General features: G+C 34.7%; 4 protein-coding genes across 4 annotated transcripts; 2 read left to right on the top strand and 2 right to left on the bottom strand.

Annotated features, from left to right (window-relative positions):
- Positions 1 to 492: 492 nt before the first annotated feature.
- LOC141758519 (interferon a3-like) lies at positions 493 to 1,631 on the bottom strand. The gene is made up of 5 exons (XM_074620023.1): positions 1,400 to 1,631; positions 1,239 to 1,319; positions 997 to 1,146; positions 764 to 847; positions 493 to 588 (listed from the first exon to the last, which is right to left on the bottom strand). The coding sequence occupies exons 1-5, from the start codon at positions 1,532 to 1,534 to the stop codon at positions 493 to 495; spliced, it is 546 nt and encodes a 181-aa protein (XP_074476124.1). The 5' UTR covers positions 1,535 to 1,631.
- A 2,855-nt stretch (positions 1,632 to 4,486) lies between these two features.
- Positions 4,487 to 5,471, top strand: LOC141758496 (interferon a3-like). The gene is made up of 5 exons (XM_074619990.1): positions 4,487 to 4,621; positions 4,702 to 4,782; positions 4,875 to 5,024; positions 5,177 to 5,260; positions 5,376 to 5,471. The coding sequence occupies exons 1-5, from the start codon at positions 4,487 to 4,489 to the stop codon at positions 5,469 to 5,471; spliced, it is 546 nt and encodes a 181-aa protein (XP_074476091.1).
- A 1,701-nt stretch (positions 5,472 to 7,172) lies between these two features.
- On the bottom strand, positions 7,173 to 8,293 carry LOC141758532 (interferon a3-like). The gene is made up of 5 exons (XM_074620055.1): positions 8,159 to 8,293; positions 7,998 to 8,078; positions 7,756 to 7,905; positions 7,520 to 7,603; positions 7,173 to 7,268 (listed from the first exon to the last, which is right to left on the bottom strand). Exons 1-5 carry the CDS (start codon positions 8,291 to 8,293, stop codon positions 7,173 to 7,175), a joined length of 546 nt encoding a protein of 181 aa, XP_074476156.1.
- A 5,305-nt stretch (positions 8,294 to 13,598) lies between these two features.
- Positions 13,599 to 14,559, top strand: LOC141758517 (interferon a3-like). The gene is made up of 5 exons (XM_074620021.1): positions 13,599 to 13,733; positions 13,814 to 13,894; positions 13,978 to 14,127; positions 14,277 to 14,360; positions 14,464 to 14,559. Exons 1-5 carry the CDS (start codon positions 13,599 to 13,601, stop codon positions 14,557 to 14,559), a joined length of 546 nt encoding a protein of 181 aa, XP_074476122.1.
- Positions 14,560 to 15,237: the final 678 nt, after the last annotated feature.

Below are 15,237 nucleotides of genomic sequence, written 5' to 3'. Positions count from 1 at the left end.
GCTGAATGTTATCAATGTTATCAATAGTACCTTTAAATAAATAAACAAGTTGATCAACAACATATTCATTTATAAAAAAAAGCTGGTTGTGTAGAATATCAACCGATAAATAAGTACATGAGTAAACAAACAGCTCAGTACATAAATAAGCAATAAATAAATAAATAAATAGATAAATTAATTAATTAATCAGAGAGATTTTAGTTGGTGAGTAGAGATGTGCATCCCTTTTGTTTATGTAACAGGAATAAAAACAATAAACAAATTACATTTGCTGTAAGAACTATTATTTTTATTGACTATAACAAAATAAATATAGAAAAATATAAAATTTTGATCAAAGCACAGTTAAAAAAATAAGCATCTTGATCAAATACACGATCAATAAATAAACAAATAACTCAATAATTTAATAAATAAATATGTTAATAAATAGATAAATAATAATAATAAGCTAATAAATGAACACATTGGTAATGTGACGGAGAGATTTTAGTTGGTGAGTACAGACAAAGCCAGCTGGTCTGCTCTCGTCAGATGGGTTTTCATTTCCTTCCTGATCAGCTCCCAGGATTCAGCACTGTGGCCCTGCACACACAACAACACCAGCATTAGAGATAGATAGATAGACAGATAGATAGATAGATATATAGATAGATAGACAGACAGATAGATAGACAGATAGATAGATAGATATATAGATAGATAGACAGACAGATAGATAGACAGATAGATAGATAGATAGATAGATAGATAGACTTACCATTCGCTCCAGGACATGGTGTGAGAGTCTCTTGAAATACATGTGCAGCTTCTTGTTCTTCTTCTTGTTGCTCTGACTCACAATCTAAATTCATTACAAGAAAATAAATATTTAACATGCTTTATTCACCTGTCATGTATTCACAGACCTGTAAAGCTGTCAGGACTTCAGAGCAACAGAGATCTAACTACACGTGTTGCATGTTGTTACTGCCAGTTACGTTCTCTACTCACACAGGAGTGGAGGCCGTCAGCCTGCTGGGTCACAACAATGAGAAAGTGCTCCACTGTGGTCTCCTCCCATGATGCAGAGCTGTGATCCTCCTCAAACAGGGAGACCATCTCCTCCAGGATCTGAACTGTGAAACTCAGTTTGTCCTCAGCCTGGAAGAACAACATCAATCTCAATATAAAAACACATTTATGACATTTTTTTATTTTTAAATATTTATTCCAAAGGTTTGAGGAAGACTTACTGAAGCTTTGGAGGCCTGGCTGTACAGATCATTAGGGAAGTCCACTTCAGCCTCCTCAGTGGTGTTAGTGGAATTATTAGCCTGCATCACACAAACACACATCATGAAGTAAACAGACAGTAAAGTAAACTCACTGAATGATTTTAAAGAAGTCCACTTACCATAGCATCTATTAGATTCAGAGAGTTCAGACTGTGCTGACTGAATTTATGATCCATCCATCTGCAGCTCAGTGAGGAGGCTGAACTGAACACACTGACAGACATGAGGCACACTAACAACATCCTGCTGAGCATCTTTAATAAAGAGACTAGTTGTCTTTGTGTTGGAGCAAATAGAGATATTAGTCTTGTGAAGTAGTTGATGTGTTGGAGCAGAGCTGCAGAGCCTCATTTATACTACAGGACGCACCTATTTCACTTTCCTCACCTACACCTGCTACTGCTGCTGCTGCTGCTGTGGGGCTTTCAGCGGTCAAAGTCAACCTCAAGTCACAAAGTCAACCTCAAGTCACAGAGATGTTTAATGTCACTCACATTTCAGTTTCTAATTAGTGTCTTCATGGGAAAAAAATCTCCCACAATAAAAGCATAAACCAATATCACAGTGAAGCTAAAATATCACGCATTTAAATACATATTAAAAAGGTCTTCTGTATTGTAAAAACAGAAAATGCATATTATAGAATACCTAAAAGACAACAATTCACTATAAATAATATTACAATTGTTTACTATTCGATATTGGAAAATGATGGGATTATTATAGGAATATTAAAGCGAGTTTTAAAAAACAAATAGAAAATTGTAGACACCCCAAATTAATTGTGATATGACTGATTTTAATAGGATGATGATTTGGGGCTATTTCAACATTTATTTATTTTTTTGCAGATTTCATCTCCAAGTCTGCACACTCTCCATTGGGCCTACTATTTAAAGAAAAAAATAATAAATAAATAAATATAAAAATAAAAATATACATAAAAATAATATTAATTCTTCTATTGTCATAATTGCATCATTGGTTCTGTGTGGACTCATAATAATCCTGATTCAGCAGGTCTAACATGATGAAGCTTTGATTGAGTCCACTAGGTGATAAAAAAGGGAAGTTCCCACAGAGAAAATGAAAGCTGCTCGTGACCGCGGCCTCGAGCTGTGACGCTCGTTCATGTGAATCTGTTCAGTGACATTTCACCTTGTTTTATTGAGAACTATAATATAATGGAGGCTTTAAACGTGAGAACCAGACAGGGGGATTCTCCTTCACCGGTCAATGCATCTACAGATTATCTAAACAATAGCTGTTAATTTACAGCAGGATTTCAACAGTATTAACCTGTTATTGCTAAAAACAGTGCTTTACTGTTAATACAAAAGAAAACCTGTTAAATTAGGCTCATAGGCCGTTTTTTAACTGAACTATAATGCATTCTTAAAAAACAGCACTTTACTGCTGATCAGCTGTCTAAAGTATCATCAGTAACAGTTTCATGCAGTATGTTTTTAATTCTGGGACCTGATCTGCACATGTGAGGCTTGTACATTGTACATGATTGTAAAATCAGTGAATTAGCTTTATTGTTCTTCACTCACATGTTGTTCTGGTTTGCATTCTGTGCTTGTAGCCAGATATAGACATACATTTTGGGAGAAGTGTCAGCAAGTCTATTATAGCCTTTTTCCTAACAAGTGCCTTTAATTGTATTTAATGTGACTATTCCTATGTCTGTAAACTGCTAAGTCTATTCATCTAGGAATAAAATAATGTTTATTAAAATGTATGTAAAAAATACAACCTAAATAGTGCATTAAAACAAATCAGTAAGATGATGTAAAAGAAAGGTTAAAAACAGCTATATAATGTATCTTTAGACAGTAAATTAACTGTAAAATACTGTGAAATTAATAAAAAAACAACCAGTTCAAACTGTATTTTTCATTAACAGTACAAAGCTGTAAATTTCAGCGACAGTATAATGTTAATTTTACAATAACATAAAGGCAACCCTGCTGCCAGTTCTTTACTGTTATTTTACTGGGAAATTCTTAACAGTGTAAATGATCAATAAATACACAAATAACTAAATAACAAAAAAAACAAATTTAAAAAATAGACAGCATGCAATCAAATCAATGAACACATTGTGATTTTCACACGGCAGTCTGATGACGTCACTCTTTACGTCACGCAGGCCGCAGCACTTCCGTTTTCACTCTACATGGAGAAGCGCTTTCTGTTTGTGTTTGTGGACACGCTGCAGTCAAATCTACACTTTTAATTATGAATAATAAATGTTATTAAACCAAAAATAGGCTGGAGAAAAGTCGTTTTTTTTAACGCATATTTTTTGCATCGCAGGGAGATCCTGCAGACTGAATTAAAACTAAATAAATACATATAATAATGATATAATAATAATAATAAGAAGAAGAAGAATGATATTATAATAATAAGAATAAGAATAAGAATAATAATAAGAATAATAAGAATAATTTATTGCCTCAAATATCCAAAATGCAAAACAAGTTAAGTTAATAACAAAACAAGTTCTTAATAAATAAATGTAAAACAAAATAATAAAAAAATAAAAAACATAATTATCAGCAACACGGATTTCATTCAAGAAAAACTAATTATGTGTACTTTAAAAATCGCCATAAATATTCCCATTTTACTCTCAAAATGATCCCTATCGAACAAAATCAATGTGATGATGAATAATGAGCTGTGTTTATGCTTTTATTCTATTATAGGAATTTTTCTATGCGGCATTTCTGTGTTTAAAAACAATTTTCTATTTAGCCTTAAAAATCGCAATAATTTTCCTATAATAATCCCATTATTTCCAATATCGAATAATAAACAATATAATAATATTAATAGAGAATTGTTTGTCTTTGTGTTTTTTAAGGTATTCTATTATACATTTACTATGTTAATAAAATGCGTGAAATTTTAGCTTCGCTGTGATATTTGTTTATGCTTCTATTGTGAGAGATTTTTTTCCCCATTAAGACACTAATTAGAAACTGAAATGTGAGTGACATTAAACATGTATAGTTGAGGTTGACTTTGACCGCTGAAAGACCCACAACAGCAGCAGGTGTAGGTGTGGAAAGTGAAATAGGTGCGTCCTGCAGTATAAATGAGGCTCTACAGCTCTGCTCCAACACATCAACTACTTCACAAGACTAATATCTCTATTTGCTCCAACACAAAGACAACTAGTCTCTTTTTTAAAGATGCTCAGCAGGATGTTGTTAGTGTGCCTCATGTCTGTCAGTGTGTTCAGTTCAGCCTCCTCACTGAGCTGCAGATGGATGGATCATAAATTCAGTCAGCACAGTCTGAACTCTCTGAATCTAATAGATGCTATGGTAAGTGGACTTCTTTAAAATCATTCAGTGAGTTTACTTTACTGTCTGTTTACTTCATGATGTGTGTTTGTGTGATGCAGGCTAATAATTCCACTAACACCACTGAGGAGGCTGAAGTGGACTTCCCTAATGATCTGTACAGCCAGGCCTCCAAAGCTTCAGTAAGTCTTCCTCAAACCTTTGGAATTAATATTTAAAAATAAAAAAGTGTCATAAATGTGTTCCTATAATGTGATTGATGTTGTTCTTCCAGGCTGAGGACAAACTGAGTTTCACAGTTCAGATCCTGGAGGAGATGGTCTCCCTGTTTGAGGAGGATCACAGCTCTGCATCATGGGAGGAGACCACAGTGGAGCACTTTCTCATTGTTGTGACCCAGCAGGCTGAAGGCCTCCACTCCTGTGTGAGTAGAGAACATAACTGGCAGTAACAACATGCAACACGTGTAGTTAGATCTCTGTTACTCTGAAGTCCTGACAGCTTTACAGCTCTGTGAATACATGACAGGTGAAATATAAAGCATGTTAAATATTTCTTTTCTTGTAATGCATTTAGATTGGGAGTCAGAGCAACAAGAAGAAGAACAAGAAGCTGCACATGTATTTCAAGAGACTCTCACACCATGTCCTGGAGCGAATGGTAAGTCTATCCATCTATCTATCTATCTATCTATCTATCTATCTATCTATCTATCTATCTATCTATCTATCTGTCTATCTATCTATCTCTAATGCTGGTGTTGTTGTGTGTGCAGGGCCACAGTGCTGAATCCTGGGAGCTGATCAGGAAGGAAATGAAAACCCATCTGACGAGAGCAGACCAGCTGGCTTTGTCTGTACTCACCAACTAAAATCTCTCTGTCACATTACCAATGTGTTCATTTATTAGCTTACATGCAGTCTATTTATTTATTTATCTATTTATTAACATATTTATTCATTAAATTATTGAGTTGTGTGTGTATTTATTGATCATGTATTTGATCAACATGCTTTGCTTTGAGCAAAATTTATGTTTTTTTATGTTATAGTCAATAAAAAATATTTATTCCAGCAAATGTGAATATGATTATTGTTTTTATTCTTGTTACATAAACAAAAGGGACGTATCTTTTTTTCTTTATATTTTGTATTCTATGGATATATTTCTTTAGTGTTGACATGTACATTTTATTTAATGTTCCTGTTCATTACTTGGATAACCTGCTGCTGTGGAACACAATAATTTCCCAATTTTGGGATCTATCTATTTAGCCAGGCAATAAAACAAACATACTGTGTATATTAACTGCTGCAATACGATCAGTTTTATCACTTTGCTTTCACATTCAATGCTGCACAAGTAGCTAAAACTAAACATGTCTGTAATCTGTTCAGTCTGACCTGTGAGACTAAATTTTGTGTTTGATGTAAACTGATTATTATCAGCCAGAGACGGCATCCTTTTAATATGTGCAGCTTGAAAACTTAATTCCTGCAGTCTTAGAGCAGATACGTAGCAGTATAGCCAGTGTATCACCTGTACCATTTATTCCATTCTGCCAGTGGTGGAAGAAGTACTCCGATCTTTTACTCACATGTAAGTCAAATTAGCAGTACCACAGTAATTATTTTGTAGAAATATATCCATGGAATACAAAATATAAAGAATATAGGAATACACTTTAAATATACCTGACTACTAAAACTAACATAACAAAATCTAAATTATAAACATAGAATAACCCACTATATACATTAGCAAGTGTGCAATAACATACTATATACATAAGCAAAGTGTGCAAAGTACAATGTTTTGTTCTTTGATAAAAAATAATTGAGGTAGTAAATGTGCAAATGTAGATGTGCAAAGTTCAACATGTGCAAGAATATTACAGACTAACACACAATGGAGTGTGTTATGTTTTGATATGTGAAACAGTGTTAACATTGTGATGGAAGACACATTTTAGATAAATCTGATAATAAAGTGACAAATTAGATGAATACAGAAACAAAAACAGACTCAGTAGCTGCAGGTATTTTTGTGTTTGCTGTGTCTGGGTTAGATAAGAGTGGTATTACGATGCCTATTTAGCCGTAGTGAAAGAACAAGGAGGCCTTAAGTATCTGTTAAAGAGCTGATATTTAAAAAGTTTAAACTTGTACTTGTTCACTCATATTAATATTCAGATTTAATTCTCTGTCCTGATGATTTACTGTAATGTGTACCTTCAGTAGGTGGAAGTACCTTGAGAGGTATTACTATAGAAATACACGCTCCTGCCTGTTGTTTGATTTAACTCATTAAAAACAAAAAAATATACGTCCCTTTTGTTTATGTAACAAGAATAAAAACAATAATCATATTCACTTTTGCTGGAATAAATATTTTTTATTGACTATAACATTAAAAAAAACAATTTTGCTCAAATGTTGATCAAATACATGATCAATAGATACACACACAACTCAATAATTTAATGAATAAATATGTTAATAAATAGATAAATAAATAAACAGACTGCATGTAAGCTAATAAATGAACACATTGGTAATGTGACAGAGAGATTTTAGTTGGTGAGTACAGACAAAGCCAGCTGGTCTGCTCTCGTCAGATGGGTTTTCATTTCCTTCCTGATCAGCTCCCAGGATTCAGCACTGTGGCCCTGCACACACAACAACACCAGCATTAGAGATAGATAGATAGATAGATAGACAGATAGATGGATAGATAGATAGATAGATAGATAGATAGATAGATAGATAGATAGATAGATAGATAGATAGATAGATGGATGGATAGATAGATAGATAGATAGATAGATAGATAGATAGATAGATAGATAGATAGATAGATAGATAGATAGATAGATAGATAGATAGATAGATAGATAGATAGATAGATGGATAGACTTACCATTCGCTCCAGGACATGGTGTGAGAGTCTCTTGAAATACTTTTGCAGTTTCTTGTTCTTCTTCTTGTTGCTCTGACTCACAATCTAAATTCATTACAAGAAAATAAATATTTAACATGCTTTATATTTCACCTGTCATGTATTCACAGAGCTGTAAAGCTGTCAGGACTTCAGAGTAACAGAGATCTAACTACACGTGTTGCATGTTGTTACTGCCAGTTATGTTCTCTACTCACACAGGAGTGGAGGCCGTCAGCCTGCTGGGTCACAACAATGAGAAAGTGCTCCACTGTGGTCTCCTCCCATGATGCAGAGCTGTGATCCTCCTCAAACAGGAAGACCATCTCCTCCAGGATCTGAACTGTGAAACTCAGTTTGTCCTCAGCCTGGAAGAACAACATCAATCTCAATATAAAAACACATTTATGACATTTTTTTATTTTTAAATATTTATTCCAAAGGTTTGAGGAAGACTTACTGAAGCTTTGGAGGCCCGGCTGTACAGATCATTAGGGAAGTCCACTTCAGCCTCCTCAGTGGTGGTAGTGGAATTATTAGCCTGCATCACACAAACACACATCATGAAGTAAACAGACAGTAAAGTAAACTCACTGAATGATTTTAAAGAAGTCCACTTACCATAGCATCTATTAGATTCAGAGAGTTCAGACTGTGCTGACTGAATTTATGATCCATCCATCTGCAGCTCAGTGAGGAGGCTGAACTGAACACACTGACAGACATGAGGCACACTAACAACATCCTGCTGAGCATCTTTAATAAAGAGACTAGTTGTCTTTGTGTTGGAGCAAATAGAGATATTAGTCTTGTGAAGTAGTTGATGTGTTGGAGCAGAGCTGCAGAGCCTCATTTATACTGTAGGACGCACCTATTTCACTTTCCTCACCTACACCTGCTGCTGCTGCTGCTGCTGTGGGGCTTTCAGCGCCACAGTTTTAAACAACATTTCCAGGGGGTTTCGGGTTCTTGTTCTACAGCATTCCAGGTTTTTATCGAAAACGACTTAATTTACATCTGGGGCGGGACAGCAATTTACATTATAAATGCTGATGTTCCGACATCTCAGGCAACTTGGAGCTTTTCACCACCTTGTTGCTGAACTGCGCCTTGATGGAGAAAAACACCTTAAGTATTTCAGAATTATAAATATAAGTAAAGTGGTTTTTTTTATTATTATAAAACAAAGCAAAATAAACAGTTTCGTTATTTGTTAACCTTTAGAAAACGAAAATTATCATTAAATATCTTTAAAAAAATTAAATAACACCTCTAAAAGAAAGAACAATAAAGTTACGTGGTGTTTGTTGAGAGGGAGAGAGAGAGAGAGAGAGAGAGAGAGAGAGAGAGAGAGAGAGAGAGAGAGAGAGAGGGAGAGAGAGAGAGAGAGAGAGAGAGAGAGAGCGCATCGGAAAAATACTGCCCATCACCTGATGTTCTTATAACCTATTAACCCAGTCTATTATATTTATAGCATATGTAGGGTTTCTGCTATGACTACTACAGTGTTTATAAAATTAAAAGCCTGTACTATATTAACTTGATGGAAACCTGCAAGTAGACCACTGCTTTATTTAGAGTATTTCAGAATAAAAGCATTGTGTTAACGAATGCATGATTCTGTGCACTAAAAACGCTAGAGGCCTTTTATTTTGAAATCTAGATAGGAAGTGTAAAATATACAGCATTTATAATGTAAATTGCTGTCCCGCCCCAGATGTAAATTAAGTCGTTTTCGATAAAAGCCGCAACCTGGAATGCTGTAGAACAGGAACCCGAAACCCCCTGGAAATGTTGTTTAAAACTGTGCCAGTCAAAGTGAAGAGGGATTGCTGTAGGCTCTCTCTTACTACTAATGTATTTATTTATTTTTTTGTATTAATATATAGCCCACAGAAATCCCTCTTCACTGTCAATGAAGAGGGATTTATATATATATATATATATATATATAGCCCATAGAAATCCCTCCTCATTGTATATATATAAATCCCTCCTCACTGTCAGTGAGGAGGGATTTATATGGGCTATATATTAATATTTATGTATGAATTTATTTGCTTGTTTTTAATAATATTTACAAATTACCACACAGTTCTTACCCTTTTTTGTCTTAAATAAATATAAATCACATTTATTATGAAGTTAAATGGCCATTAAAAGGAAAACTCTATGTAGAAAGAAAGGGCTGTCAGCAACAGCAAAAACACAGCTGACAGGTAGCTGAGACGCTCCCGAGACGTGGGTAACTCGCGTCTAGTGTGAACACCCTAGGTGGGCATGACGCGGCCACGACGTGAAGCTGCCGTCAGGCGAGCCTGAAGCGCGCTGTGTGGCCCGAGCGTAAGTCTTGTGAAGTAGTTGATGTGTTGGAGCAGAGCTGCAGAGCCTCATTACTGCAGGACGCACCTACAGTATTTCACTTTCCTCACCTACACCTGCTGCTGCTGCTGCTGCTGTGGGGCTTTCAGCGGTCAAAGTCAACCTCAAGTCACAAAGTCAACCTCAAGTCACAGAGATGTTTAATGTCACTCACATTTCAGTTTCTAATTAGTGTCTTCATGGGAAAAAAATCTCCCACAATAAAAGCATAAACCAATATCACAGTGAAGCTAAAATATCACGCATTTAAATACATATTAAAAAGGTCTTCTGTATTGCAAAAACAGAAAATGCATATTATAGAATACCTAAAAGACAACAATTCACTATAAATAATATTACAATTGTTTACTATTCGATATTGGAAAATGATGGGATTATTATAGGAATATTAAAGCAAGTTTAAAAAAACAAATAGAAAATTGTAGACACCCCAAATTAATTGTGATATGACTGATTTTAATAGGATGATGATCTGGGGCTATTTCAACATTTTTATTTTTTTTTTGCAGATTTCATCTCCAAGTCTGCACACTCTCCATTAGGCCTACTATTTAAAGAAAAAAATAATAAATAAATAAATAAATATAAAAATAAAAATATATATAAAAATAATATTAATTCTTCTATTGTCGTAATTGCATCATTGGTTCTGTGTGGACTCATAATAATCCTGATTCAGCAGGTCTAACATGATAAAGCTTTGATTGAGTCCACTAGGTGATAAAAAGGGAAGTTCCCACACAGAAAATGAAAGCTGCTCATGACCGCGGCCTCGAGCTGTGACGCTCGTTCATGTGAATCTGTTAAGTGACATTTCACCTTGTTTTATTGAGAACTATAATATAATGGAGGCTTTAAACGTGAGAACCAGACAGGGGGATTCTCCTTCACCGGTCAATGCATCTACAGATTATCTAAATAATAGCTGTTCATTTACAGCAGGATTCCAACAGTATTAACCTGTTATTGCTAAAAACAGTGCTTTACTGTTAATACAAAAGAAAACCTGTTAAATTAGGCTCATAGGCCGTTTTTTAACTGAACTATAATGCATTCTTAAAAAACAGCACTTGGCTGTTTAAAGTATCATCAGAAACAGTTTCATGCAGTATGTTTTTAATTCTGGGACCTGATCTGCACATTTGAGGCTTGTACATTGTACATGATTGTAAAATCAGTGAATTAGCTTTATTGTTCTTCACTCACATGTTGTTATGGTTTGCATTCTGTGCTTGTAGACAGATATAGACATACATTTTGGGAGAAGTGTCAACAAGTCTATTATAGCCTTTTTCCTAACAAGTGCCTTTAATTGTATTTAGTGTGACTATTCCTATGTCTGTAACCTGCTAAGTCTATTCATCTAGGAATAAAATAATGTTTATCAAAGTGTATGTAAAAAATACAACCTAAATAGTGCATTAAAACAAATCAGTAAGATAATGTAAAAGAAAGGTGAAAAACAGCTATATAATGTATCTTTAGACAGTAAATTAACTGTAAAATACTGTGAAATTAATAAAAAAACAACCAGTTCAAACAGTATTTTTCATTAACAGTACAAAGCTGTAAATTTCAGCGACAGTATAATAATGTTAATTTTACATAAAGGCAACCCTGCTGCCAGTTCTTTACTGTTATTTTACTGGGAAATTCTTAAGTGTACATGATCAATAAATACACAAATAACTAAATTTAAAAAAAAAACATACATTTAAAAAATAGACAGCATGCAATCAAATCAATGAACACATTGTGATTTTCACACGGCAGTCTGATGACGTCACACGTCACGTCACGCAGGCCGCAGCACTTCCGTTTTCACTGCATGTGGAAGCGCTTTCTGTTTGTGTTTGTGGATGCTGCAGTCAAATCTACACTTTTAATTATGAATAATAAAGAAGAAGAAGAAGAAGAAGAAGAAGAAGAAGAAGAAGAAGAAGAAGAAGAAGAAGAAGAAGAAGAAGAAGAATTTCTTGCCTCAAATATCCAAATGCAAAACAAGTTAAATAACCTATCTTAATTACAGTTTTTCTCAATTGTTTACACACAAATACTGGTACTTGACACATAATGACCACAACATGTAACTCATGCACCAACCCCCTGAACCAATTCTGCTAAACTACAAGCACAATTCCTGCTTTACACTCAAATTGCAGTTCTAAAACACACTTTTTTCAGAACACTACACACAATTCTCTGCATTTGGCACAATTTTCATGAAGAAAATCTCGTTTTCACAAGGAACACACTGTCATTCAAAATTCTAAAGTCAATTGCCCTACTATGCACACTGACTCATCACATGGGCAAACACCTGTCACACAGTGTTACAATTAGCAATCAGTTGATGCTTTTCATGGCTGGATTCGACATGCTAAGCGATATTTCCCCCGCTGCTTGGCCAGGGAAAACATTGCTTGTGATGTGGATGAGGTGCTGTGGCCAGACCGAAACAGAAGAGAGGATGCAGCATAGTTTTTTTTTTACTGTAACTGTATACAGTAAATTCTTCTGTTGTTTTGTATGTAGACCACTGTATGTGCAACTTTGTGTTGGTTGGGATGTACACTGTGTACATTGTTTTTGTGGGGAAAATAAAATATATTTGTTACCGTGTATTTGTGTGTTCTGAGTATAAAAACAATATTCTAAAATATTTTACAACACACTTATGTATGTACTGTCTGTAGTAAGTGTAACACTGAACAAAAAAAAGGCCTAAGTCATTATGATGAATGGAGAAGAAGTGTTTTCCATTCATCATAGTGTTTTACATTGAGCACATCAGTGTTCAACTGGTTCTTATAAATGTCTATTCATATGATGGTTTGTGTGTGTCATTTGAAAACAAAATACCATTTTGAGAAGAAATAACATTGTTTTGAATGTAAAGTTTCATTTTGCAGGAGAATTGAGGTGTTTTGCCCATTGTGTGTGTGTTTTTTGATTTGTGTGTAGAGTTCTGAGAGTATGAGGCATGCTTTCAGAAAATGTGTGTAAACAATCGAGAAAAACTGTAATACATTTAAAAAATAAAGCTTAATCAGTGACACGGATTTCATTAAAAAAAAAACTAATTCTGTGTCCTTTAAAATCGCCATAAATATTCCCATGTTACTCTCAAAATGTTCCCTATCGAACAAAATCTGTGTGATGTTGAATACTGAGCTGTGTTTTTGCTTTTATTCTATAATATGAGTTTTCTATGTGGCTTTTTTTAAAAACTTTACAATTTTCTATTTGGCCTTAAAAATCGCAATAATATTCCTATAATAATCCCATAATTTCCAATATCGAATGGTTAACAATAATAATATTATAAATAGTTTTTTTTAAGTATTTATGCATTTACTATGTTATTAAAATGCGTGATATTTTAGCTTCGCTGTGATATTTGTTTATGCTTTATTGTGGGAGATATTTTTTTTCTCATTAAGACACTAATTAGAAACTGAAATGTGAGTGATATTAAACATCTCTTTAAATTGAGGTTGACTTTGACCGCTGAAAGCCCCACAGCAGCAGCAGCAGGTGTAGGTGTGGAAAGTGAAATAGGTGCGTCCTGCAGTATAAATGAGGCTCTGCAGCTCTGCTCCAACACATCAACTACTTCACAAGACTAATATCTCTATTTGCTCCAACACAAAGACAACTAGTCTCTTTTTTAAAGATGCTCAGCAGGATGTTGTTAGTGTGCCTCATGTCTGTCAGTGTGTTCAGTTCAGCCTCCTCACTGAGCTGCAGATGGATGGATCATAAATTCAGTCAGCACAGTCTGAACTCTCTGAATCTAATAGATGCTATGGTAAGTGGACTTCTTTAAAATCATTCAGTGAGTTTACTTTACTGTCTGTTTACTTCATGATGTGTTTGTTTGTGATGCAGGCTAATAATTCCACTAACACCACTGAGGAGGCTGAAGTGGACTTCCCTAATGATCTGTACAGCAAGGCCTCCAAAGCTTCAGTAAGTCTTCCTCAACCTTTGCAATAAATATTAAAAAGTGTCATAAATGTGTTCCTATAATGTGATTGATGTTGTTCTTCCAGGCTGAGGACAAACTGAGTTTCACAGTTCAGATCCTGGAGGAGATGGTCTCCCTGTTTGAGGAGGATCACAGCTCTGCATCATGGGAGGAGACCACAGTGGAGCACTTTCTCATTGTTGTGACCCAGCAGGCTGACGGCCTCCACTCCTGTGTGAGTAGAGAACATAACTGGCAGTAACAACATGCAACACGTGTAGTTAGATCTCTGTTACTCTGAAGTCCTGACAGCTTTACAGCTCTGTGAATACATGACAGGTGAATAAAGCATGTTAAATATTTATTTTCTTGTAATGAATTTAGATTGTGAGTCAGAGCAACAAGAAGAAGAACAAGAAGCTGCACATGTATTTCAAGAGACTCTCACACCATGTCCTGGAGCGAATGGTAAGTCTATCTATCTATCTATCTATCTATCTATCTATCTATCTATGTATCTGTCTATCTATCTATCTATCTATCTCTAATGCTGGTGTTGTTGTGTGTGCAGGGCCACAGTGCTGAATCCTGGGAGCTGATCAGGAAGGAAATGAAAACCCATCTGACGAGAGCAGACCAGCTGGCTTTGTCTGTACTCACCAACTAAAATCTCTCTGTCACATTACCAATGTGTTCATTTATTAGCTTACATGCAGTCTATTTATTTATTTATCTATTTATTAACATATTTATTCATTAAATTATTGAGTTGTGTGTGTATCTATTGATCATGTATTTGATCAACATGCTTTGCTTTGAGCAAAATTTATGTTTTTTTATGTTATAGTCAATAAAAATGATTTATTCCAGCAAATGTGAATATGATTATTGTTTTTATTCTTGTTACATAAACAAAAGGGACGTATCTTTTTTTCTTTATATTTTGTATTCTATGGATATATTTCTTTAGTGTTGACATGTACATTTTATTTAATGTTCCTGTTCATTACTTGGATAACCTGCTGCTGTAACACAATAATTTCCAATTTTGGGATCTATCTATTTAGCCAGGCAATAAAACAAACATACTGTGTATATTAACTGCTGCAATACGATCAGTTCTATCACTTTGCTTTCACATTCAATGCTGCACAAGTAGCTAAAACTAAACATGTCTGTAATCTGTTCAGTCTGACCTGTGAGACTAAATTTTGTGTTTGATGTAAACTGATTATTATCAGCCAGAGACGGCATCCTTTTAATATGTGCAGCTTGAAAACTTAATTCCTGCAGTCTTAGAGCAGATACGTAGTAGTATAGCCAGTGTATCACCTGTACCATTTAT

This window comes from Sebastes fasciatus, chromosome 20 (assembly GCF_043250625.1).
Source record: "Sebastes fasciatus isolate fSebFas1 chromosome 20, fSebFas1.pri, whole genome shotgun sequence".
NCBI lineage: Eukaryota > Metazoa > Chordata > Actinopteri > Perciformes > Sebastidae > Sebastes > Sebastes fasciatus.
Note: the sequence above shows the minus strand (reverse complement) of the source record. Positions and strands in the feature narration are given on the sequence as shown.